This window comes from Camelus ferus, chromosome 32, assembly GCF_009834535.1.
Source record: "Camelus ferus isolate YT-003-E chromosome 32, BCGSAC_Cfer_1.0, whole genome shotgun sequence".
NCBI lineage: Eukaryota > Metazoa > Chordata > Mammalia > Artiodactyla > Camelidae > Camelus > Camelus ferus.
In genome coordinates this window covers 16,304,910-16,332,107 of record NC_045727.1, presented here as the reverse complement: position 1 = coordinate 16,332,107, position 27,198 = coordinate 16,304,910, and the positions used below count along the sequence as shown (strand labels likewise).

The 27,198-nt window shown below is 48.0% G+C and overlaps 1 protein-coding gene across 1 annotated transcript in view; it reads left to right on the top strand.

The window, feature by feature from the left end:
- SEZ6L (seizure related 6 homolog like) overlaps nucleotides 1–27,198 on the top strand; it is a 159,303-nt gene that overhangs the window by 106,884 nt on the left and 25,221 nt on the right. The window contains 4 exon segments of the mRNA XM_032471244.1: nucleotides 2,800–2,966; nucleotides 3,371–3,565; nucleotides 5,519–5,657; nucleotides 24,901–25,097. Coding sequence (XP_032327135.1) covers nucleotides 2,800–2,966; nucleotides 3,371–3,565; nucleotides 5,519–5,657; nucleotides 24,901–25,097 — 698 coding nt within the window.

Sequence of the window (27,198 nt, the reverse complement as noted above, 5' to 3'; positions counted from 1 at the left end):
GGGTTCAGAGTGTTCCTAGCACAGAGTGAGGGAGCTGGGGTATTTATCCACCTCCACCCCAACATCCATCCTGGGCACTCTGACTCCCCAACGTTGCCTGTTTGAGCTGGCTGGTTCTCAGAGACTCTGGAAGCCAGCAGAAAATAGGTGACTAATGAGTGCTGAGGGGATATGGGTTGGGCACTGACAGCATTTGCTAGACTGCCAGCACCTTAGAATTCTGGGATCTATCAGGCTGTGATCTTAGAATTATAGCACTCTGGCTTCTTTGAAGCTTCAAACCTCGACCATTAACCTCTTTAGGAAAGGATTCCAAGAGAAAATATCAGACAACTAAATAATTTACCCAACTCTGGACTCCACTTCCCTCCAAGTAGTCCAACTTTATCCTGAACAACTGCACATCAACAAATCACTGCTTTAAAGTACAAGGTGTAGAACAGGGGCTTCAGAACATGGCTTCCCAGCAGCATCAGAAGGACCTCAGGAACCCCTTAAGAATATCAGATGCTCAGTCTTTCCCCCTAGAGACTGATTGAGAAGCAAGACCCGGGAACCCTCAGTGATGAACACTTTCTAAAACTCAGACCTCTGATTGGCCTCTTCTGAGTGGTGCTAGGAATAAACCAAGCTTACATTTATACCAGACAGCAAGAATGAGTAGAGAGAGAAAAAATTAACCAAAGTAGGTATTTTCTGAAAGTTTATTAAATCCTGATAAATGTGCCAAACACACACACACACAGGTTTATGAAAGGTAGGAGTTGACAGCCACTAGGGGAAACCAGTTCTCAAGTGTATCCATAGGGAAAGAAGTTTGGAGTAGTTTATCAAGGTTAAAGATTAGCGCATGTGCACACATACGCACGCCCGCACGTGCAGACACACACACACACACATAAAATGAAGGCAAAGAGGAAAAGTTAATTTCTATTAACTTTCTCCGTGGACTTTATTGAGGAAAAACAGCTAAAATGGCACAGTTGTAAGAGGTTAGAGGTAGATAAGGCTCCACATAAGAAATAGGGCCTTGATCTAAACCTTAGAAAGTAATTTGAACAGGGAATCCAAAAATACACTGGGTGATGGAGGTGATGGAGTATCTCAAACAGGGAGAATAGGAGTGAGGAGTGGGCAAAGATGTAGAGGTCAGTTGGGGTCATCTGAAGGGCTTTGGGTGCCAGGCTACTTCTATAAGCTATGGGGAGCCGTGGAAGGATTTTGAGTAGACTAGAGATATGAAGAAAGATTTTAAGATGATCTCCCCTCAAAATGAGGTCTTTCTAAATTCCTGTCCCATAATATGCAGTGTAAAATGTGGGTTCCCTGGTCAAACATGTTTGGAAGACACCGTATCCCTATCTCGGTAGGTACTAATGCATATTAACTGGCAAAGGCACTGACAAGTCCTGCAAGGGAAAAAATGTTTAATTCTTACTTAACCCAGCATTTCCCAAACCCATTTGACCACAGATTATATATAGATTTGAGATAAAACTTACTATCATTTCAGACATTCTAGAGAACATAGCTAGAAAATTCCTATTTTTAAGAAGATTAATTGACTATAGAGATTTTGAGATTTGGGGGGTTTCCTCCAGGGCAACCCTCTTTGCCAAAGACCTTGTTTCTTTGAAAGAGGAGTCCTGGGGCACAGTCCCCAAGATACAACAGGATCAGCAAGGATCAGAAGATTGTGAAGAGGCCCCTCCCCACTCTTGGGATGGCCAATGGCCTCTTCCCTGGCCCCCTCCTCATCCCAGCCACAGTGGACGCACGGCAAAATGAACAAACTGTGGTTCCAACATTCATGCATTTTGGTGACGTTAGCAATTCATCTGGGCAACATAATATAAACCCTTTATTGGGTCACAGTCAAAAAAACTCAAAGGGCTAAAAATGCCTGTTTAATGACTCCATAAAAATAATTTATCCAATTTGTATACTGGTTTCTTCCCCATTTTTGCAAAACTTCTTTAAAAATACCAAGGCTAGCAAAGAGTCAAGCATCAAAGGGTTTTACCAACAGTAAAAATGAATACATTTTGTCTAATACTGTTTATTTTTTAGGTACTTTATCCTGTTACTTTCTCAAAGCCCCCTTGTAATATAGGTAGGGGAGACATTATGATCCCTCTTTTCACAGTTGTGGAAACTGAGGCCCAAAAGGTATTGAGACTTGGATAACCTCAGTGGTGGGGAATTGGGAACTGGAAATCAGGACACCTGACACCGCACACCATGCTCTTAGGAAATGAGAATCAAAGACACAGCCTAGTTAAGGGTCCAAGGCTTCATAAACTTGACTTGCCCCTACTGTCTCCTGGGTACTTTATACCCATGGTGTCTAATGCCCACACTCTGATGTAAGTGTGCTTGTACCCATTTTACAGATGAGGAAACTGGGGCCCAGTGATGTGAAGTGTTCTTGTCTATAGTCGCACGGATCAAAAATTAAAGCCAGGACTCTGTCTAATTATATGTACCAGTATTTCAGGAATGATATTAGTCTGTCCATCCCAACTTCTTAATTAGTAATAATAATCAGTATCAGTTAAGTAGTCTGGTCATTACATCATACACATCACTTTCCTTACAACCTCAGAATCAGTCCATGAGTTTAGGACAGCCACTGGACAGAAAGGGAAACAAATTTGATTCAATGAAGTAGAGCGTCTGGGCGAGTGTGGGGTGAAGTCAGGATTTGAGTCTGGGAATAGATCTCCAGAAGGGGTCTCATGGCATACACTCTGACCCAGGAAGACTCTCAGGGGCCCTCATCTCCTTTCCCACTGCTAGGATGATGGTCTACAGCGGGCTGACCAACAAGTCCGCTCTTCTCTATGACTCCCTCCAAACCGAGAGCGTCCCCTTTGAGGGCCTGCTAAGTGACGGCCACACCATCCGCATCGAATTCACTTCTGACCAGGCGCGGGCAGCCTCCGCCTTCAACATCCGGTTCGAGGGTGAGGGTCCCGGGGGTCACCCCCTCTCCTGGAGCGGTGGTGTGGCAGTGGGGGAAGCATGGTGGGGCTGGGCCTGGGCCCTGGGAGGTACAAATCTGACCTGCTAAGGATGGGCTGGGGGCAGTGGTTAGACTGGCCCTTGGACTTCCAAAAGCCACCTCCGCAGGGTTGGGAGGGCAGAGGTTCTTATTCTCATTTTAGATGTGAAAATAACAAGGCCCAAGAAGCCAAGTGAGTGGCCCAAGGGCCCCCAGCAGGTCAGCTGGAACTAGACTGTGAGGTCCGACACCTGTTTCCCTTGGGGCTTCCCTGAGCAGCAAGAGGGGCCCCTGCTTCTGAGACACAGCACTGCAAGTGGCCCCTGACTCATCTGAGTGACTGCCCTTTCTCTGTCCCCAACGCAGCCTTTGAGAAAGGCCACTGCTACGAGCCCTACATTCAGAACGGTAACTTCACCACATCCGACCCGACCTATAACATCGGAACGGTAGTGGAGTTTACCTGCGACCCAGGCCACTCTCTGGAGCAGGGCCCGGCCATCATTGAGTGCATCAACGTGCGGGACCCGTACTGGAACGACACAGAGCCCCTGTGCAGAGGTGAGTGGGTCCCTGCCCTCCTCACGGGGCGCACAGGGCCCTCCACCCCTTCAGGCGAACAGGCCCAGCTTGCATGCTGATTTTAGGTTTAGAGCTCTTCTCAGGGCTCACTCTCCTTTGGGTCAGGTTTGCTGCTGGTCCTTGAGAAAATTACAAAATGGCTACACTTAAAAAGGTGCCCCTCTCACAGCGAAAAAAAAAAGTGACAATGAATATATGTATGTTCATGTGTAACTGAAAAATTGTGCTCTACACTGGAAGTTGACACAACATTGTAAAATGACTATAACTCAATAAAAAAAATTTTTTTAAATAAAAATAAAAAGGTACCCCTTTGTCCAGACACATGGCCCCATCGTGTACAGGTTGGTGAGCAGACCACTGCATGGATTTCAACTCCTATATGTGCTGTGCACACTTGTGCAGTGCACAACCCACCCAACAATACATGGCAGCCCTGAGTCTCATTAATAATAATGATAATAATGATAACAGTAGTTGTTAACAGGAGTGCAAAAACTGTGTTACAGGCACCCTGTCTGTGCATTATCTGATTTAATCCTCACTCCAACTCTGTAAGGTACATGTTACTATTTACAGATGTAGAAACAGAAACTGAAAAGACAACCTCAGAACACACTGAGGGTAATTGAGAGAGGCAGGAAAGGAAGTCTGGGCTCTCTGTTCTCAGAGACCTGTGCTCTGAGCCCCTCTGGACAATGTCAGCTGTGTGGGACCTTCATCTACGTGGGCTTCCAGTGCCCTGCCCTCCCCATTTCTCCACATTCAAGGTCAATGAGCCATCCTGAGCCTGGACTCATGTGGGGAAGGTGGGGTGATGAAGAGAGCCCTCGCCCCTGGTAGCTGCTGCCCGGATGGCGGTTGGCGTGAAGTCACAGCCTTGCCGTGGTGAGGGATTGATCCCTCTATTAAATGTGCTGGTTTAACAGAGCGGAATTTATTGGTGCTTTGGCCTCTGCCACATTGAGAACTTTCCAAAGGGGTAAACACAGAGTGAAATTTAAAGGGCCAAGCACCAGGTGCGGCCACATCTCCACTCCCAGTTCAGAGCCTAGGGCCTTCCACAGTCACATGAACTGAGAATCACTGGATGCTTACCTTGTGCCAGGTGCTGTGCTGCATTTGGCATCTGTGAGCTCAGTCAAGCCTCAGAATAACCCAGTGAAGTCAGCACTGTTGTTTCTCCCTGCTGTCCAGAGCCGGGGAGCGGAGGCTCCGAGAGTTATATGCCTTGTCACCGAGCCTGTTGATGGCAGAGGCACGACTCCAACCCAGGTCCACCTGACTCAAATGTACCGTCTCTTAGTCACTACTTACCCTGCACAAGGGAGGGCGGGCGTGGGGAGGGCTGTTGAGGATTCACTAGGAACCTTGAGCTCTGTCCTTGGTCCTGAAAGAACTACCGTCATCCCTCGTTATCTGCAGGGGATTGGTCTAGGAACCCCATAGATACCAAAACCTATGGCTGCTCAAGTCCCTTATATAAAGTGCATAGTATTTTCATATAACCTATGCACATTCTCCTGTATAGTTTAAACTGTCTCTAGATTACTTACAATCCCTAATGCAATGTAAGTATTATGTAAATAGTTGTAAATGCAATGGGAATGTTCTAAATACAATATAAATGCTCTGTGAATACTTGCTGGTGAGTGGCAAATTCAAGTTTTGCTTTTTGAAACTTTCTGGGTGTTTTTTCAAATATTTTTGGTCCACAGTTGGTTGAATCCATGGGTGCAGAACCCATGGTATAATGTCCTTGCCCCACGTTCGCCACCCTTCTGCTCAGCAGGCAGGTGGCTGGCCCTGATGTAATCATTCCACACACATGTATGGATTGCCTGACCTCATAGCCCACAGTCTTAAGTGCGCTGCCGTATCTGCTTCCTTAGAAGTAATGTGTGTCTGTGTGTCTGTCTGTGTCTTTTACAGCCATGTGTGGCGGGGAGCTCTCTGCTGTGGCCGGGGTGGTGCTGTCCCCAAATTGGCCAGAGCCCTATGTGGAAGGTGAAGATTGTGTCTGGAAGATCCACGTAGGGGAGGAGAAACGGATCTTCTTAGATATCCAGTTGTAAGTGTTTGTGATGAGTGGACCCCCAGTCCAGCCAGATTGCGGAAGAAATTGCTCCTGCTTTATTCTTTCAACCAATATTAATTAAGCATGTACTGTGTGTCAGGGACTGTGCAAAGGACTGAGGACCCAGTGGTGGGGAAACAACAACATCATGCATGCCCAGAAAGAGTCCATATCCTCAGGAAATTCGGTCTGCTAAGGAAGCAGGCACTAAGTGAGGAAATATGTCAGTCACAGTATACTGTAACCTTGGTCAGTGATGGACAGAAAGGTGCCTGGTGCTATGAGATTCTATAACAGGGATTGGATGTAAAGAGGAAGGTCAAAAAAGCCTTCCCTGAGGATCTAATAAAGCTCAGAACTGAAGGGTGAGTTAGAGTGAACACAATGTTAGATGAGTTAGAAGGAATAGAATGTGCAAAGGCCCTGTGGCAAGAGCCAGCACAGCAGCATTTTCAAAGGACTGAATGGCCAGGATGGTCAGGAGGAGGAGGGAGGTGTAACACATTTGCTCCAGACTGTAGTAGTTTATTTTCCTACCTGTCAGCTAGACCAGGTCCTTGCACTCAGGACCTGGTCTGAGTTATCTCTGTTCCAGTGTCTAACACAGAGCCTGACACACAGTAGATGTTCAGGAAATGATTGCTGAATGAAGAAATGCTGTAATGAATGGACTTACCTGACTGTGGCTGTTTCTGATAGTGGGAGTACCTATTAGATGCTCCATCTAGAACTTTCCCCCTCTAACCTCCCAGGGATCAAGAGAAGGGGACAGAGACAAATGGGGGTGTCTAGAAAGCAGAAGAGAGCGTTCCAGCAGATCCAGACACGCGGCTGGTACAGTGGGGGGATGCTAAGTTTGGAAGAGCCTCTCTGCGTGCAGCCAGGGCCTCTGGGGGTCAGCTCGCCCCTCAAGCCTGAAGTAGAAACCCACTTGGCTAGGAAGCAGGACTTGGGTTGCCTGGCTCTGCAGCGGAGGCTTGCAAGAGGGAAAATTATTTGCAAAATTATGAGTGACTGTCTTTGAAGCTGTCCTCTAGAGGTAGTGGAAGGGTCCTCAGAGGCTGTCACAGGACCCCCTGCTCCAGCTGAGTCACAGACTTACAGACTCTGCACAGTTGCCTCATGTGGCTTTGGGGCCAGGGCAGCCTGGTCAGAATTCCATCCCCTCCGTTTCCAGCTGTGTGACATTCGGCTCCTCTCTGGGCCTCGTTTTGGTTTTTTTTTTTTTTAATCTGTAATGAGGTTCCTGGAACATGGGTGTTTTATGGCTGCTGGAGGCAGGTCTTAAGCATCCCTTGCACAGTGCCCCCCTTACTCATTCCTCAATGAGGATACACCCCTTTTCTTCCTTTCTCATCTGTCTGGCCTCTAGAGTCTGGAATAACTTGCTCATTCATTCAAGATAAATTTTTTAAGTGTCTGCTAGGAGCCAAGCAGTTTTAGGCACTGAAAAGACTCTGATCGTTGCCCCTTCAGCAGTAAGACTTATGTTGGATTGGCCGGTCTCGATGAACTCTGAAGAAAAAAAAAAAAAACAAGAAACTGTGCGAGCACTAGGCTAAGTGCTGGAGGAACAGTTTTGAGAAAAGCAAACAATCTGTGCCCTCACTGTCTAGTGGGTGAAGAGGACAAGAAACTATGTGCAGTGTGATAAGAGTAATGATGGGGAGGGGAGGCAGCTGAGGGAGCCTGAGTGAAATCTTGGAGGGCTTCCAAGAGGAAGTGACTTCTAAGCTGGGATGAAAGAGGGTATAGGCAGGTGATGAAGGGAAAGGAGGCATGTCTGGACAGTGAGAACAGATGTGCAAAGCCTGGAAGTTACAGAAAGGGTGGTTGCCTTGTGACTTAAAGGGAGTTTAATGTGGCTGGAGCGTGGAGGTTGGGTAGGGGTTACAGAGGGAAGGCGTCCAAGGGAGGCCCAGGGGTAATCTGAGCTAAAGCTGCAAGTTGGAAACTCTGTTCTAAAGCTGCTTCCTCTAGGAAGCCTTCTGTGGCTCCCCATTGCCCTCATAATAAATATAAACTTATGGTTCCCGTCAGAGAGCACCCCAGCACCAGGAGTTGCTGGGCAAACCACCTCAGTCTTCAGCCAGGAGAAGAGGAAATCAGCTCCTGATATCCTGGCTTCTCTTGCAGAAGGTCCCCCAGCTCCATGACCCGAAACATTGTCTGTGGTCCCCTCCTCTCTGCCCAGCTCAGCTGTCCTCTCCTCCAGCGTGCTCCCCTTACAGACAGGATTGCTTCACCAAGACTAGCCCACGTCTCCCTTGGTATTAGAAGCCTGGAGGAGGAAACAGGAAAATAGGAACCTTGCTTTCGTCCCCTCTAGGCATCAAGTATTCAATTAACCTTCAGCTTGACACTGGCTGGGGTTTTATTTCCACTGCAAAGCACAGGATGGGGCAGCCAAGCCAGGAACTTGGAGCAGTTAAAACAGAAATCCTCCCCCAACCCCAAGCCAGGCCACCACTGGCATTAGCATCGGGAAAGGAACCCTTGCAAGGAGTAGACTTTCTTCTGATCATCTTGGCAACACTAGATGTGAGTGTTAACTGGAAGAGAGGACCCCTGGCTTCCTTCTTCTGTGCCCTAACAATGAGCCCTGAGCAACCCTGGACCCGTCACCTGGCCTCTCTGGGCTTCACTTTCTTTCTCTACAAAGTAATGAGTTGCCTTCAATAGAGAGGATGGAAACAGACTCCTGCAGGGCCAGGCAAGTAACATAAAATGGGAATAGGGGCTGGTATGAGACAGTGTGGAGGGAAAGGAAACTGTGATGGATTGGGAAGAACGTCCTCACCTAAATTCAATTTTTTTAAAAAAATAATGCCCTCCCACGCCAAAAAGTATCTGCTGGATGGATTCAGACTTGAGAGACCGTAAGTCTAGCCTGTGGTTAAGGTCCTTTCTCATGGAGGTGATAAAGAAAGCCGTTTCCATCACTGAGTACTTACTGTTTGCAAGGTTCTTTCCAAACATTAATTAATTTACTCCTCAGAGTAATCCTGTAAGTTCAGTACAGCAATTATGTTCAACTTGTACCCACCTGCTTTCTTCCCCCGTCACTTGGATGTGTGTAAGGGGCATCTCCGACGAAGTGCCCCTTGATTCTCTTTCTCCAAACTCTTTCACATCATCTTCCCCATCTCAGTGGGGAGTCAGCTGCTCAGACCAAAAAGATACCGCGTTGTTTGAGAGCAGTAGAATGCTGGTAAGTGTGCAGCAAGTAGGGCGGGGAACAACTCCGTATTTGTAACGTCTGCCAATTTCCATGGTGTGAATTGATCACTCCGACTGTGATCAATTTCAGGCAACCAACACAATGCCCACAGGCTCAGTGTGTGCCTGGTCGTTTCACAGTCCGCTCTTAGGACCCAGAAGGAGCCACCAGCTCCAGCACACTCACTGTGAACTAGATTCTTCCCTTTCTCTCACACCCTGTCCCTAAGTCCTCAGTACATCTGTTGATTCTACTCAAGAGTCAAAACCTGCCCCGAGTTCAGACACTTCAGACACCCCCACGACCACCACCGTGGTCCAAGCCACCGCTGATCCATCCTAGGACTATAGCAGAGCTTCCTCCCTGGTCTCCCTGCTCCTGCTTTTGTCCCCTTGGGAGCTGTTTTTTTCATTGAAGTATAGTTGATTTGCAGTGTTGTTAGTTTCTGGTGTACAGCATAGTGATTCAGTATACATACATATATTCTTGTTCATATTGTTTTTCGTTATAGGGCATTATAAGCTATTGAATATAGTTCCGTGTGCTATACAGTAAGATCTTGTTGTTTATCTGTTCTGTAAATAGTAGTTTGTATCAACTAGTCCCAAACTCCTAATTTATCCCTCCACCCTGCCCTTTCCCCCCTGGTTAACCATAAGTTTTTTTTTTTTTTTTCGTGTCTGTGAGTCTGTTTCTGTTTTGTAAATAAATTCATTTGTGTCATTTTTCTTTTAGATTCCGCATGTAAGTGATCTCATATGATATTTGTCTTTCTCTGACTCACTTCCCTTGGGGGCTGTTTTTCACCCAACACCCTGAGTGACCCTGCTGAAACCTGAGACAGATCACATCATGCTCTGCTTCAAACCTCGCAGTAGCTCCTCATTTTATTCAGAGTAAGAGCCAAAGCTCTTACAAAAGCCCTGTGTGATCTGGCCCTGGTTACGGCTCCTGCTTCATTTCTTTCCACTCTCCTCCTTGCTGTCTCTGTTTGGCCACACGGGCCTCCTTGCTGTTCCATAAACATACCTCAGGTCCTTTGCACTGGCTGTCTCTTTCCTCCTGACCTCCTGATGCTCTCTCTGTCCTGAATATCTGCATAGCTCACTCCCTAGCTTCCTGCAGGTCTCTGCTCCCCTGTGGCCTCCTCTGAGATATCCTTCAACATCCTTATCTAAATTAGCAGGACATGGAGAAAAAGCTTCCCCAGGGACACTTAGTAATGTCTGGTGGCATTTCTAGGTTGCCATAATTGGAGGGAAAGATGCTACTGGCATCTGATGGGTGGAGGCCAGGGATGCTGCTAAACAACCTGCCAACCACAGGGCAGCCCCCTCCACAAAGAATTAACTGATGCCAAATGTCAGTGATGCTGTAGTAGAAGAACCCTGATCTATGCTGAGCTGAGACCAAAATACAGACAGCAGATGGGCAACACTGGAGGGAACAGTGTTCCAGCCGAAAGGAACAGCATGTGCTAAGGTCCAGAAGCAGGAAAATTTGTCTGTAATGTGGGATGTGTGCTGAGCACTTAGTTCACCCACGGCATTCACATCCCAGGCACCTTCACAACGAGCACGTACAGTGGGTCCTCTTATTATCTCCACTTTACAGATGTGTAAACTGAGGCTCGTAGAGTTAGAAAAATGACTTTGATCACACAGCCAGGAACTGGCAGAGCTAGGATTTGAACTCTGCCTGCCAGGTCTCCAGGGTCTGGGGTCCTCACCGGCCCTTCAGTGGAGCTGGAGGAGGCCCTGTGCACCTGGAGCTCGGTGATACAGGAGGTGCGGCGTCAAGGAGGAAGCAGTGGAATCAGGCAGGGTCTCGAAGGCTGCATTTGGGGAGTCTGGACTTGCCCACAGTGGGCAGCAGCAGAAGGGTTTTAAGCAGTTAACAGGATTAAAGCTTTGCAGAAGGGAGCTGGGCCCTCAGGTCACTGGCCCAAGGCTCTCCCCGGCAGACTCTGGCACATGCTTGGCAGGGCGGCATCTGGACTTGGCACCCCATTCCTCCCACAGAGGGAGTGAAAATAGCCTCTCACCAGCAAGGAGTAAGTGGGGCTGAGGAGCTGTGGGGCTTAATTTATCTTGCTTGGTTTCCACTGACAGTTTTAGTAAACCAGTTTGGGTTTGATAGTAAAAATAATTCCGTCCTTGGGGCCCCTCACAAGGCCTGAGTGTTTGCAGTTGCTACGTATCACATGGGCGAGGGGGAAGGAGTTTGCACTGCCGACTGAGCCAGGAAGGTGGCCCGTAGTAGGTGCTGGGCAACGCTGGCTGAGTCGTGAGGACTTACGCCCCATGTGTGGGATGAGAGGGGACTTTTCTCCCTGTCACCTACTGGACAGGTCTGTTGATGCTCTGGGCGTTAGGATAACGGTTCTAATTAGTCATCATTTATGAAGGACCTACTGTGTGCTCGGCCCTGAGCTGTGTGGCTTATACCCATGAGCAATGATGAACTTGAACATGATTACGTAGAGATAATAATTACATAAATTAGAGCTAATGTGAGGAGAGAGCATTACAGAGAGGTAATTACCCAAATGTAGAGATGATGTGCAAAGCACATCACGGGGGTCTGGCTCGTAGTTGGCGCCTCATCAATGAAGACTCCGATTGCCAGGAATCCTCAGGAGACAGCTACTGTCGTCACCACTTAATGGGTTTGGGAATAACAGCACAGAGAGGTGAAGTGGTGTCCTCAGGTCACACGGCCAATGAAGGACAGAGCCAGAGTTTGTGCATACACCTTACCCTCCACATTTACTGACCTGAACGGCCTTTGGGGGGACCAGCTATGTCTCAGTAACGGAGCAGGGAGGCTCCCAGGCCTCCAGAAACTCCAAGGTCAGGAAGGGAAGTGGGGCCAAAACAGACAGCCTGGTGAGATGGGGGGAGACTGCTGTGGCTGGAGGAGGTGGGTGTGGAGGGAGTGGAGCACTGCATTGATCTCTGGAGTTGGGGAGATGTCACAGAGAGGGTGACATCCAAGCAGAATTTTGAAGAGTGTCAGTCAAACTTACTATTTGCCAGTCACTCGGTGCTTTCCCCATGCTGTCATGTAAGTCTCACCAGGAAACCTATGTGATAGCATTATAATTACCCCCCCCATTTTACAGATGGGGAAACTGGGGCTCAGAGAGGTAATGTCACTTGTCCAGGGCCACACAGCTAAAAAGAAGCCAAGTTAGGAGTTGAATCCAGATCTCTGGGGCCAAAGCCAGTGTCCTAACCACACAACAAAGTGTAGCGAGGTGCTCCACAAGGAAGAACTCCCTCACCCCATCTTCCAGAAGAAATTGAGGCTCAGAGAGTTGCCCTTCTCCCATTTCCTGGACACCTACTGAGAATGGACATACTCCTGGAAGAAGGAAGTTTTGGGCAAGCTCCAGCTTGTCTTTCTTGACTCCATGGGGGAGCACATCCCCAAAGCTCTCCCTGTTTATGGGCCCCAGCCCAGTCCTTTAACCAGGAAATAAAAGGACCCAGTAACTGTATGATTGATAGCTGGGTCATATTTCTCTTCAGCTGCCAGCCTGTTCTGTGCTAAGTTAATTCCAAGCCCTAAAAATTAAGTGCCTTGTCCAGAGGCACTTCCGTCCTTCAAACAGAGATATAGCTGCTTTGGGTGGTAAGAACTCAGCTTGAGAGCCAAACAAGAAGGGAGAGTCAAGAGTTAAGGGCTGGGTTAGGGGGATGGGTATAGCTCAGTGGTGGGAGCACCTGCTTAGCATGCACAAGGTCTTGGGTTCAATCCCTAGTACCTCCATAAAAAAGAAAAAACAAGAGTTAAAGGCAGCTCTGGCCCCAGGGGCACAGATTTCCAGACACCAGCAGAAATCATGGGATAATTGGCCACAATAGAAATACAAGCCTTGCAATCCATTAGTGGAGGGGAGATGGGATTTCCCAGAGCCCAGGGTTTAAAGGAATCTGAGAAGGAACAGCACAGTTCAGAGTCCAAATTCCATCACATTGCAGATGAGGAAGCTGAGACCCAGAGATGGGAAAAGACTGTCCCAAGACCCCTCTATCAGTCAGCTCTTGCTGCATAACAAACGACCCCAAACTCAGTGGCATAAAACAGCAAGCTTGTATCATTTCTCATGAGTCTATGGGTCAGCAAGGTGGTTCCTCTGCTTTCATCTGGCTCACTTCTGTGGCTGTGGGCAGCTGTGGGTTGGATAGGTGGCTCTGTAGATCGTGACTGGGGCAGGTTGGTTATCAGACGGTCTAGGCAGGCCTAGCCTGGGATGGCTCGCCCCTGTCACACGTGTCTCTCATCCTCCAACAGCTAGCTTGGGCTCCCTCCCAAGGTGACTGGTAAAAGAGCAGAAGCCTTCAGGGCCTCTTGAGTGAGCCTAGACTGGGAATCGGCCCAGCATCATCTCCCATACTCTGTGGAGAGTCACAGAGCAAGGACCAGCCCGGACTGAAGGGGTGGAGAAACAGACGCCACCTCTTGGTGGCAGATGCTTCGAAGCCTCGTGGCAAAGGATATGGACATGGAAGAGGGCAGAGCCTTGAAATCATTTCTGCATTCATGCTACCCCAGCCAAAGAAGAGTAAGGCTTAGAACTCAGGTCTCCTGGCCCCAGTCCAAAGCTCCAGATGACATCTTGGTGCATAACTGACCCTACGAGGTGGCCATTATTATCCCCATTTTACAGCTGAGGAAACGAAGTCTCAGAGAGGTGAAGTAACTTGCCTACAATCCCATAGCTAGAAAAAGAACAGGACAAGATTTATACCCACGGCTTGGTGCTTGGCCATTGTTAATTATTTTATAGTTGGTGGATTCTGAGATTTTCATCTAGGAAACTGAGGCCCAGGCTGGACGACTTGTCCAGAGTCACAGGGCAGAGAAGAGGCAGAGGGGCGCCTCTCAGAGAGATCTCCTGACACCACACCCACTCTCCCCTTAACAGGCTGTGGAGTTCGTTATAAATATACTTTTTTTTTACTTGCTAATTTTTTAAAATTGAAGTACTGTCAGTTACAATGTGTCAATTTCTGGTGTACAGAACAATGTCCCAGTGATCATTATAAATATACTTTTTCAAAGACAAAAAGATGCTCTGTTAGTTGACTTCCTGGCACTACTTAAGTCATTTACAGCTCTCAGTAATATTAGCCCCATTTTACAGGTGAGGACACTGAGGATCAGAGAGGTTAAGCCACTTTCTTGAGGTCACCCAGCTAGAAACCAGCTCACTTAGGATTTGAACCCAAAGCCCATTCTTTTAGCCCTCCTTCTCAGGATGGAGCGAAAACACCAGGGTGGTTGAGGACTAATCTCTTTGTGCTCTCCCAGCAAAGCAGCTGGGAGCTGTTGGGTTTGCCCCTGGTCTGTAGTGCTGGGTGAGAAGTGTCTTCTCAGTGACCTTGCCAAAGGTCTGCCCACCACGTTCTGAGATGGCTCGTTCCAGGGATGTGGGGTGATCCCGGAGGAAGGCACGTCCAATGAGGGGGTCCCTTTCTTCTTCTCTTTGGGAATAATAGGGGGAATTGGTCGAGAAGGGGAGAAAGGCAGAAGAAAGAAAAAAGAAAGAAAGGCAGAACAGAGACTGGGTCTCATCCACATTGACACCTCCAGGGCAGCAAATCCGTCCTGGCTGCTGGTACAGCCTCCTGGGGAATTTCATCAACACTGACACCCGGGACCCACCCACAGGGATGCCGAGGGTCTGATTGGCCTGGGGTGCAGCGAGTTGTTAAATCTCCCCAGAGATTCTCCTGTACAGCCAGGATTGAGAAGCACTGGGCAAGGGCTAGGTCTGAGCTGGACGCAGACCAGTGCTTGGCGGGTATCTGGGGGGAGAAAAGGAAAAAGAAAGGAAGAAGGGGAGGAAGGAAACAGGGAAGGACATAGCACAAAATGAGAAAACTGTTCTGTTTTTTTGCTTTAATGGATCATTTTAGGGAGCCGAAGAGATTGGTTTTCTCTGCCCTCCCTGGAGGTGACATGGTTTCTTGTTCTGCCTGCCATTTTATCAAATTAAATTGAAACCAAATTAGCGCTGGGCCAGAGGGCCCTCAGCAATTCCACGGTGTTGAGGAGCACCTGGCACTGGCTGGGCGGCTTCATGAAGGAGCGAAGGCCTTAGGATCTGGGCCTTCCTGGCCTCAGTTTACTTCACTGTGAAATGGGATTAATAGCATGTTCTCTGACACCCTTCACCATGTGGTTGAGGGGCTATAATAAGAAAACGGGTGCAAAAGAATTCAAAATAGGTCTTTTTTTTTTAAGGCTTTCAAGAAAAATGTAAGTGTTTTTAAAAGTTTTGCTACACCTACCACTGGATTTATGAGTTCTGGTTCTCTTTTTTCCCCCTTATTTAAACCCTACGGTGTCCTTAATCACCATCTCTACCATCCCGTGGAGGTCCTGCGTTAATTGCAAGATGGTGTTTTCTTTTTTTTTTCCTTATATTAAGTTTTATTTTTCTGTCAATTTTCTCCTTGATATCCATTGTCTATTTTTCTCTTTTTTTCTGCCAAATCTTTTTTTTTAACTGAAGTGTAGTCAGTTTACAATGTGTTAATTTCTGGTGTACAGCATAATGCTTTAGTCATACATATACATACATATATTCCTTTTCATATTCTTTTTCATTATAGATTACTAAAAGATGTTGACCATAGATGCCTGTGCTATACAGCAGAAACTTTATCTATTTTATATATAATAGTTAGTGTCTGCAAATCTTGAACCCTCAATTTATCCCTTCCCATCCCCTTCCCCACTGGTAACCAACTGTAAGATTGTTTTCTATGTCTGTGAATCTGTTTCTGTTTTGTAAATAAGTTCATTTGTTTTTTTCAAGATTCCACATATGAATGATAGCATATGGTATTTTTCTTTCTCTTTCTGGCTTGTTTCACTTAGAGTGAAAATCCCCAGATCCATCCATGTTGCTGCAAGTAGCATTATTTTATTCCCTTTTATGGCTGAGTAGTATGCCATTGTGTGTGTGCGTGTGTGTGCATGTGTGCGTGTGCGCGTGTGCACGTGTGTGTGTGCGCGCGCACGTGTGTGTGTGTGTGTGTGTGTACCACAACTTCTTTATCCAGTCACAAGATGGTGTTTTCTTAGGAAAGTTTTTTAATCCCAGTGAACCTCAGTTTGCTCACCTGGAGGAAAAAACCAGAGCTGAATCTCCCATAATTCACCCATGTAAATAACACAGATTTCACCTGTGCCAAGCCCCGTGCTGAGTCTAGGGATATGAGGGCAAAGGGCATGAGCCTTCCGGAAGCTCGTAGCCCGGGGTGGGAGCTGAAACAGGCAGGTAGAGTCCTGTGGTTCAGTGCTGGGGATTTACCTTCCAACTACGTAGGTTTGGCCTCTGACTCTTCTTATGACTAGCTGTTTGAACTTCATCCCATTTCTTCACCTCTGAGTGCCTCTGTTTGTTTATCTGTGAAATGGGTGAGAATAGTAGTCCTTAGAAGGTTCATTGGAGGATAAAATGAAACGGTACATGTGAAGGGCTGAGAACAGCGCCTGGCACCTTGGAAGCCTTATGAAAGCCCTGGCTAGCTATCATCTAGCTGTAAACGCAGGCGGGTGTGGGGAGCACAGGGGGCAAAATGTTGTCCAGCAGAGAGGAGAGGGGAGGCATTCCAGATCCAGGGGGCCAGCTGGCTAAGGCAAGTCTAGGGCTGCAAAGGATCTGGCATCCAGAGATGTTTGAGACTGCAGAGGTGAGCTAGGGCCCGACCGTGGACCTCATGGGCGTCCTAGAAGGCTGAGAAATTGAGCTTTATTCTGTGGGCTAATTTTTGCAATTTCCACCATCCAATTCTATTACCAGCTACTTCTTATTTTCCCCCTTAAACTGCATATCAATTGCCTTGCCTTTTTCACTTACCTGACTCTCAGCAAAGTAATGTCCGTGAAATTAAAAGTTTGATGTGCAAACCACATATTTATATATTTTTCTAATTCACATTTAAATAAATGCCTAGCCATTAGACATTTCCAAGTATGTTTGCCTACCTAAAAAGCATCTTATGAGCACCACTCAGGAAAGACTTTTAAAGGCAAGATTTCTAAGCAAGGTTCAGACGTTTATTTGGAAAGGAATAAAGAAAAGCAAGGTGGTTTGCTCACCATTTATTTCTATGCCTTCTGTGGAATATTAACTCCAGCTCAACAGTTACAAACGTCACCTACCACTGTCTCCCCACATCCAGGCTCCTGGTTGATTGGGGGTAAAGGTGGGGGGACATTCTGCTGGGGAATTGCCGCTATACCTTACTTAGACATACACTGCCCTCTACTGGCCAAGAGAAGAATTACTTCACCAGGGAAGGGTTTGCTAATGTGTGTCAGATTCAAATCTGCGTTCCGTCCTCACCTCTTTGACTCTGGACCCTAGTGAAAGTCATAATGAGAGTCCCCTGGGCTATTTTTATCCACTTTTAAAAGGTAGTACACTCACACAATTCAAAACCCAACGATACACAACAGTCTACTGTGAAAGTCAAGTTTCCCACTGTCCCCCAGCAAACAGCCTCCTCCCTCGAGGCAAACACTATACCAGTTTTTTATGCATCCTTCCCGGACTCTTCTAAAATATTTCCAAAATCATAACAAATCTCATGCCACTAAAATAAAGCCACGCAGTCTAAGTAGTCAGTTTAATGGTGATTTTTAGCGCCTACTCTGTTATACACGAAGGAGAATGGCAACAAAGAGAAACAAATTTGCTACCAAGAAATGTAAATTGTTTAGGAGACAAGATATTTTTAAAACAGGGAGTCTGAAGAAAGAAGAAATATTATCTTGGGAGGGGAAAAATCTTGGAAGTCATGATTCTAATCATATGAACTTTAGCGATGGCATCATGAGAATAAAAGGCGTGTCAGAATGGAGGGAGGAGGGGTGGCAGTGAAACGGGGCTTCTTCATCCTGCAGGTTTTATTTGCAATTTTTAATTCATGTTTTCTGAATTAAACCTGGGCACATTTTTTGGTGACAAGTATATGTGGCTTTCATGGGGTGTCATAAAATAGTGGTGCTCCGGCAGACTTAGGTTTGAGTCCTGGGTCTGATTCCTACCTAACCTTGGGTGGGTGGTTTCTCCTGGCTGAGCCTCAGTGTCCTCATCTGGGGATAAGGGGGGTAAGTTGTAAGTCTTAGTTTATGGGGTGGTTGCTGTTGTTTGAGTGCAGAATACTCAGGAGGCAGCGTTGTTATGCAAAAGCTAAGTGAGGTCTTGGGAGATCTTTTCTCCCAAAACACCGTGAGACCAGTATTTTTACAGCCCTGCCACAGAGAGGAATTGAAGGGGATGCTAGACGTGGAAGCACTGGATGGCGTGCCTGCCGACGGCTGCTCAGGCACTGGACGGGGCTCAGGATGTGCCTGGAGCAGCATCAAGGGGTGGGGAGGGGCGCGGGAAAGCTAGAACCCAGGTGGTCAAGGCCATGGGTTGGCATTGGAGTGACTTATCAGGCACGTATGGGCGTCGTGGTATCAGGCTTAATTCCAGTGACCTGTATATGTAAGAAGAATGGAGGGCATGGGCAAGAAGGGTCCAGGAGGCAGGTGGGGCAGAAAGCATTTGGGGCAGCTCCCATCATGTAAGGCTTTCAAATTAACTCCTGGGAGCAAGTGCTGAACGTAGCCAGAACCAGAGGAGTCCCGCTCCCAAGGCTGGCCCAGGTTAAGGGTCCATCTGGGGTCAGGGTCCCAGGCAGAGAGGAAACCAGAACCACAGTCCAACTTGAGTGGGAACTGAAACCGGGACATCTGCCCTGGGCTGGCGCTGAATCACCCAGCACACACTCAGCACCGTGCCGAGAGCCGGGGACACAGCCGAGAGCAGGCAGATGTGCTCCCCAGTCTCGGGGAGCCTCTGGTCTGTGCAGACACGCCCAGACCTCTGGAGCATGAGTGCTGAGCTCTGTGTGAGGGGTGAGCACAGAGGGGCTCCTAGCCCACATGCAGGGGGCGGTGGGGGCCCCACGCGTGAGCGAGTCTCAGAAGACTGAGAAAAGATGGAGCGGTGGGGTCACCCAGGTCTAGAGAGAGAAGGCTAAGAAAGAATTCAGGGTACAGGGACTGGCACGTGGAAAGCCCCAGAGGTGGGCAAGGGCACCATTCTTTGGGGGAATTGACAAGTAATTCAGTCTGTAAAATATTTGTGTTGGAGAGATGAAGCCGTGGGGAGAGGAGGAGGCGAAAAAATAGATACACGGAGCCTTGACACTAGGATCAAAAACTTGTACTTCACCCAAGATGAGTAGCATTTTTTAAATGGAGATGAAATTCACGTTAACCATTTTATCATGTATAATTCAGTGCTATTGAGTCCACGCACACTCTTGTGCAACTACCACCTGTATCTAGTCCCAAAACACTGTCATCATCCCCTAAACAAACCCCATGTCTATTAAGCAATCACTCTCCATTCCTTCCCACCCAGCTTCCGGGCCCTTGGCAATCACCAAGTTGCTTTGTGTCTCTATGGATTTACCTCTTCTGGATAGTTCTTATAAATGGAATCATACCATATGTGGCCTTTTGGGACTGGCTTTTTTCACGCAGCATAAAGTTTGTAAGGCTGGTCCATGTTGCAGTGTATGTTGGTACTTCATACCTTTTCAGGGCTAGGTAATATTCCATTGTATGGGTAGACCACATTTGTATATCTACTGATTTTTTTGAAGGGGGAGGTAATTAGGTTTATTTACTTATTTATTTTAATGGAAGTACTGGGGATTGAACCCAGGGCCTCATGCATGCTAAGCATGCACTCTACCACTGAGCTATATCCTCCCCCCGCATCTATTGAACTGTCGAATGAAGGGTCCACGTCTGATTCACCTGACTTCTGACAGGAGAGGGATTGCGGCCAGGGCAGGATAGAGTCAGGAGGCCGTGAGGTTCTGTCCCACAATCCAGCTGAAAGATGATGGGGGAGAAGCCAATGGCAGAGACAAGGAGAAAGGGGTGGCTTGTCAGATAGGAGACAGAAGCTGAGGTCTCCTGGCAAGAGCTCAAGACCCTGTGCCCAAAGAAAGCCTTTCCCCCCTGCAGCTTAGAACGCAGGCAGCGGCTGGCCTTGGGAAGCTCTGTCTTCCGGTGGAATTCTCCCTCCGGGGTCCTGCTACACCCAATTCCAGTCAGCTCACACCCACCTGCCTGCCGGCACCTCTCCATCTCCTGTTTGCTCTGGAGTCAAACTGACATCTCGATTTCTCGGTGCCTCCTTGGATTGTATCTCGCTGACATCTCTCTTCCGTCCTCGGCAGACAGCCCTGCTCTGCCCTGTGGCCAATCCCTCTACCGTTAAGTCTCTGCATCTTCCTCTCAGTTGCTGAGGATGGCCCGGTGGCCGGGACCTTGGATGACTCAGTGTATCCAACACAGCCGGGTGGGCGAGGAAAAACGCAGGCTTGTTTTGGGATCGGGGAGAAAATTAATTACCAGCATTTGTGTGTATTGTTGGAACCTGTCTGTCAAAAAGGTAGATCAGAAGAGTACTGCAGAGAGGAATTTTATTCTTTCTCCCACTGCCCCTTCACTCCTTCACATTTCTTTTCCTTTTTTGGGGGGGGGGGGCTTCTTGTGGTGAAAGCTTTGTTTTCATGGATCTTCTGGTCACAAGTGCAGTTCAGTCTGATAATCGTATAGCTCTAAGCATCATTCATTTTAAAACCTCACCCCGCTGTCAGCAGGGCTCCTCGGGCTGGGAATTCTGCAGTGAGGAAGGGCCCCATGGGCTGCTGCCTTCTCACAGGAAAACCTAATGTGTCCCCGCTGTTATGTTATGGAATGCGCAGAATGCTGGTTTTTTTCTTCTCTCTTACGGGGCACTTGACGTGAGTGGAGCCTGCCGAGCCCGGCTGCTCTTGACCTTCCCCTCTGCTGGATCCCATCACACTTTTAGGGTGGGAACACTTTTAAGGAGACCCACAGGGTCTGCCTTCATCAGGGTTCACATCTAGAGCTGGGAAACCTCTCCATTCCCATCAGTCATGGGCAGCTCACGCCCAATACCACACCCCCTTTTCCCCTCTTTGCTCTGCCCCCAGGTAGGCAGGCAGCTTCAGGCTGATTTGTATCCTTACTGTTTTCTTGGTGAGCATCAAATACAGACACTGTTTCCCAATCCCCCTCCCCCCCAAAAACACCTTCCAAACCACCAAGAGTTTCTTCGAAGCCCTCTTCACTAGATGAGGGTGATACACCATCTCCCTTCCCCATGGATCCCCTCCCGGAGTGACATGCCCCTCGAGGCCATCTTTCCTGCAAGCCTCTTCATGGCCCAGTGAATTCTCTGTGTTCTGTAAACTCAAGGTGGGAGGAGGGCTCAGATTGGAAGAGCTGCATAGATGGTGGTGGCTGATGCCATTGGTGTATTACCCAAGCCCTACAGCCCTTGCCACTGTGTACCCACGATGGCTTCCTACTGCAGCCTTCTTTGCCTGAAGGCTTTATGTGGTACCTAGTGAGCAAGTCAGAAGTGCTGGAGATTCAGCACCCCTCATAGCAACCCTCAGCCAATGAGGGATGGGAGTTGGAGGATAAATACCCCAGCTCCCTCTCTCCTGAGGTATGTTCTACACCATCTCTCACAGTTCCTGCAGGACTGAGACCAGTGCCCCTAGTGGAATTTGCCCATCCGTGCACCATGTACTGGCTCCTTCCCTTCCTCCTGTGTCCTGTGCTGCCTGGGATGGTTTCCCATATAAGCCAGACTCCAAGAGACAATCTCATCTCTGCTCAGGCTTTGCTTCTGGAGAACCCAGTCTTACTCAATGGCCACGTGTATCCCTTTAGAAAATAGGAATGCTCAGTACCTATTTTGGCTTGTTCTTAGCTTAGGGAGTTTTGTCTGAAATTTCCAGGACAACAGGAGAAGTGGCACTTAATAGTTTGTTTTATACTGTTACAAAATGCATTCACATAAGTAAGGGTTTCTCAGCCTGAGCACTGTTGACATTTTCAGTCCAGATTGTTGTGACCCAAATTCTTTGTTGTGGGAGGAGGCAATCTTGTGCATTGTTGGATGTTTACCAGTCTCCCTGACGTTGACTTACCAGTGGCACTCCCTTCACTGGGACAACAGTGCCTCTAGACTTTGTCAAGTGCCTCTGAGGGACAAAACCTCCTGTGGTTGAGGTTGGGTGTAAAAGACAACCGAAAAAGAGGATGATGATGGTTCTAGTGATGGTGGTGATGGTGATGACCATGATGATGGTGGTGGTGATGGTGATGATGCCCGTAATAACATCACAACCTGACGTAACATTCACATGACTTGACCAAACTTGCTCAGGTGCTATCAGTGAACCTGGAATCTGATCCCAGATCTTCTGCATGTCTCACCTCACTCCAAAGCCCATGACATAGACTGGAAGTATTAAGACTGTCTATTCACAGACAAGGAACTTCAGAAAAACCACATGCCCTCTATGAAAATGTCGAACCAAGAATCAAACCAAAGCTTTCTGATTTCCAAGGCATTCTGCTCTCTCCAGCACACTGCACCTTCCGATTTTACAAAGAACAAAGAGTTGCACTAGAGTTTTAAAATGAAAGCTCTTCGCATCCTTAAAGATGCTTCTACTGCATTTAGATCATTGAAATGAATGATAGAATAAAGCCAAGTTGTGCACTGTCTGGAACCCACTGTTACCAGCGGATCGGCTGTGAAGTCGGCTTAAGGAACAAATATCCGCCATCTACCAGGTTTCTCGCTAGCCCAATCCGACACTTTCATGAGCTATTGATGTCTTCTTGGTACTTTGAGTTAAGAGGCTGTTCCCTACCATAGTTCAAGAGCTGACATCTATTTCTGTTGTCACATAGGCAGTCTGGCAGGCTCTTTGATACCATACCGTTTATTGAGCACCTACTGTGTGCAAAAGAAGGGGGCAACTCCAGAATTTCAGTATAATAGGGGTTTAGAGGCTGTCACCTAGTTGGAAACTGGCAGAAGGTAGGGAGAGTCTAGGATCTTAGTCTTTTTCATTCTTATTTTCTATTGAAGCGTGGTCGATTTACAGTGTTAGTTCCAGATGTAGAGCAAAGCGATTCAATTACAGATATAGGTAGGTAGGTAGGTAGATAGATAGATTGATTCTTTTCCATTACAGCTTACTACAAGAAATTGAATATGGTTCCCTGTGCTACACAGTAGGTCCTTGTTATGTATCTGTTTTATATATAGTAATGTGTATCTGTTAATCCCAAACTAGGAGTTTAATCTTGAAGCCATGTGTGCAAAATGAGCACATAGCTTTTGTTAGGAGAGGATGTTTTGGGGCTGGAGCAGGGGAAGATGATGGAGGTTATGAGGGCAGTTAGAATCTCCCGAGGCCACCCTTTAGGACAGCCTGACCTGAGGACTTGTGAGAGATGCTGTGGAAGATACAGTGGTGAGTAACATGCATTCCCTGCCCTCTGGAAACCAGCCTGCAGCAGTGCACCTTGTGCTTCTGTCATTTTGTTCTCACTGCCTGAAGCATCAGCATGGGTGGTTTCCACGTCTCCTCCCCACTCCCAGACTGGCAACAAATACCGCCCTTGGGCATTGGATGAAGCTGGGAGGTGGGGGTGGTTCTTGTCACTCTGTATCAATTCCAGGAACTTCGGGCCATTTCCTGGAACGCCTCTCCTCCGGCGGTGAATTGCTTAGTCAGGATGCTCCTGTTTAAAATCCTTTCATGTCTCCCATCCCCAATGGGATGACATCCAAATGACCTAAATTTGGCTTCCTAAACCCTGCGTGGTCTGGCTCCTGCTCCCATGTCTATGCCCAAACCTGGATGCACTGACCACTAGACAAGTTCCTTTGTGAGCCTTGATCCCTCTCCCTTCCTCCCTCTGCCCCAGGCACTGCCTTCTTCCTACCTCTTGTTTATCCGCCTTGTCATCCCCTTTTCTTAATTGAGGATCCGAAGCAAGCATCACCTCCTCCAGGGAGGCCTCCATGATGCCTCCAATCTGAGTTAGACAGCCTTCTCTGCACTTACCTTGATTGTCACTCCTCCCACAAGCCCTGGCTTTCTCTTCCACATATACCACTGCTCTGTGACTCCTCGTGTCCTCTGAGCACAGCACAGTGCCTGGCACCTAGTAGGTCCTTGAAAATATGAGGGAGCAGACACAAGAAAAAGAGAAAGACATAAGAAAGAAAGGGAAGAAGGAAAGAGGGGAGAAGGAGAAAGAAAGGAAAGAGGCACGAGTTGATACCTGTCCATGACTGATGCAGCCAAAGCTGAATTATCCGGCATTCTTTCAATAGGAGATCAATTTTATCCAGCACACCTAACACAGCACGTGTTTCTGTAGCATACTGAAGCACCTTCTGGATTATTGACTATCCATCGCGATCCAAATGTCTAGTGTCAAGGTACTTTCTTGCATTTGAGTCTTTTAAAATGTGTCATCCTGGAATGCTAAGAGTAGTGATAGCAACTCTGAGTGTGTTTCATGAGTAAGACGGGCCTCCTTCCCACCCTCTGCCTCATCCCCTAAACATGATAGATAACCTGGTTGAGTTTGAGGAATTTGCCACATGATAAATGGAAGGATCGGTTCACCTTCTGTGAGAATGCAAATTACAATTAGCGTGCAGTCAGCTTGTTCTGCATCAGAGAAGAATGAAAGGCCCATGTCACAGCCCCAGCAGGGAGCCCCGTGCCCAGCACTTGGTCTTGCCCAGGAAAAGGTGGTCAATGATGAGAGTTCGGAAGCATCTCTGCAGCACTTGGCTGCAGTGAACGCCGTGCGGGGAAGGCTGTTTCACGAATGACACTTCAAAAGCCCAGTCCCTCCCCAGATCCGTGTCCCATGCTCCTAGGAAGGATCGGCGTACCTCGCTCGCGTGTTCGGTCTATGCCGACCTCACCCCCAGGTCCTCGCTTGGGGCCTGATATGTAGTATGTCTCAAAAAAATGCATATTACCTAGAAAAATAAATCAAAGGCTTGTTGAATGTCCGTAACTTAGCTTCACAAGACCCCTCCTCTTCTCTCTGCCCTCGCCCCAGCCTGAACTTGAGCAACAGTGACATCCTGACCATCTACGACGGTGATGAGGTCACGCCCCACATCTTGGGCCAGTACCTCGGAAACAGCGGTCCCCAGAAGCTGTACTCATCCACGCCGGACCTGACCATCCAGTTCCACTCGGACCCCGCCGGCCTCATCTTCGGGAAGGGCCAGGGATTCATCATGAACTACATAGGTAGGTATTCCAGGCTGTCATGTGTTTTTCTTGGTGTTTAGATATAAGTTAAAATGATTTCCTCTAGATATGCCTTTTTGGGAGTGTTGTGTTATGTGGGTTGTTTTTTTTTTTTTAACATATTGGCCCAGTAAATATATGTAGTTTCTTTAAGAGGTTGGGTTCTCAAGTCGGAAGGACTAGGGTTCAAGTCCTAGTACTGTCATCAATGGCTGTGTGACCTTGGAAAAGTCACTTAACCTCTCTGCGCCTCCTTTTTGTCATCTGTAAAATGGGAGTAGTGATACCTACTCCGTGCGGTTGATATCAGGACTTAGTAGATAATGTCTCATAACTTTAAGGTTCATCATGTTTCATTTGCATTCAGCTGGGACTTTATATCGTCAACGCTTTTATATTTGCAACTTCTCAAAACACCGTCGGCAACATCTTGCCTGAACTGAAGCTTGGCTCTCTCCTAAGGACTCTTCTTCCCCTGCAGCCCCATCCAACCAAGACAGCCCTTTCTCTCCCACCTCCCGTTCTTTAGGATATTCCTGCAAGAGATGCCTTTCTTGATGTTCAATGTGGCTTCCAAACCTTTTCTTTACCCCTCATCTTAAAAAAAAAGAAAAGAAAGAAAGAAAACCTGCTATAAAGTTCAAACTAAGTTCCCACTTGGCCATCCAAGACCCCCTTCTTGCTGTTTCATCCACCCACACCCTTCCTTCCTCACTGCCCACCCGGTAACTCCCCCTTCTTCACTGCTGGCTCCATCACTCTCCTCTGCTCAACTTCTAAACCCTGGAGGGTCCCAAGCTCCATCCTGGACGCTGTCCTTTTCTCTGTGTGTTCTCATCCAGTCCCATGGCTTTCAACAACAGTTACCTATATTCCATTGACCCCTAATTTGTACCTCCAACCTTGACCTGTCCCGTGAACTCCAGATTCATCTATCCAACTCCCTGCTAACTACCCTCCTGCTTGTCTAACTGACATCTCAGATTTAACATGGCCAAAACAGAACTATTTCTTTCCCGGCCCCCTGTCCACCACCACCCAACTGCTTCTCCGGCTGTCAGCCCATTCCAGACAGAACCACACCTGGTTTCCCAGACTGCTTGCTCTTTCCTTGTCCCTGTTTCCCAACCCGACTTCCACAATGTGTCTCAAATCCAAGGACTTCTCTCCATCTTTCCACAGCCACCACCCTAGTCCAAGCTGCCAACATCCCAGCAGTCAGGGGACCAGAACACCATGAGGTCCCACTGATCCTAGCCCTGGAAGGGACTTGAACCGACAGAGCATCTGGTCCAACACTGTCGTGTCACAACAGAAAAAGCCCTGGACCACCAAGGATAAGGGACTTGCTTATCAGGGGGAGGACCTGAGGTTCACACCCAGGCTTCCTGGCTCCCAGCTCTTAGGGTTTCTCCACCTCCAGTATTTCTGGCAACAGTAGACAACCTGGGGGACACAAGGGGGCAGTTAAGACCTAACTTCTTTTGGCATCCAGGATGGTGAGTGTTGCCTCCTGAGGATTTCAATGGGCAGGACTCAGCCAGCAGTTAGGGGACTTGCCTGCATCTCCCAGGAAAGAGGTTGACATCTTGAAGTCCCAAGATGGAAAAGGAAAAGGAGGATTGTTCCTGCTGAGTCTCTCTGCCAGCACCCCCCCCCCCAACCAAAGACCCTCTGGCTTGAGCAAGATTCCACGTCTTTGGTTCTTCCTTCCCTCTGGCTAGGAGATTTGCCCATCTCTGTCTAATGCAGAGTGCTCTCTCTGTGCCTCCTCCTGCCTCTGGAATACGGGCTACTTCTCTGACCACTGGCTGTCTCAGGGGGCCCCACACACGTGAAAATAAGTCCCTTCCTTATTTTTTGCTTCCAGCAGGTGGACACTTCCCGTCCCTGCCCTGCTGTGCGCGCACCTCTCAGAGAGGCCTTCACAAGTGCTCACCTCCTTTTTGATGTTTCTCAGGGCCCTGTGGCCCTTGATTGTGATGCTAAGTGTGTTCAGAGCACCAGGGTTACCACTTTGCATGTGTTCTTTGGCAGGCGGTGCCCTGGGTGTGGGGGGATGGCTCGGGCTGGCTGTCCAGGCAAGGTGCCCTCTGGAGTG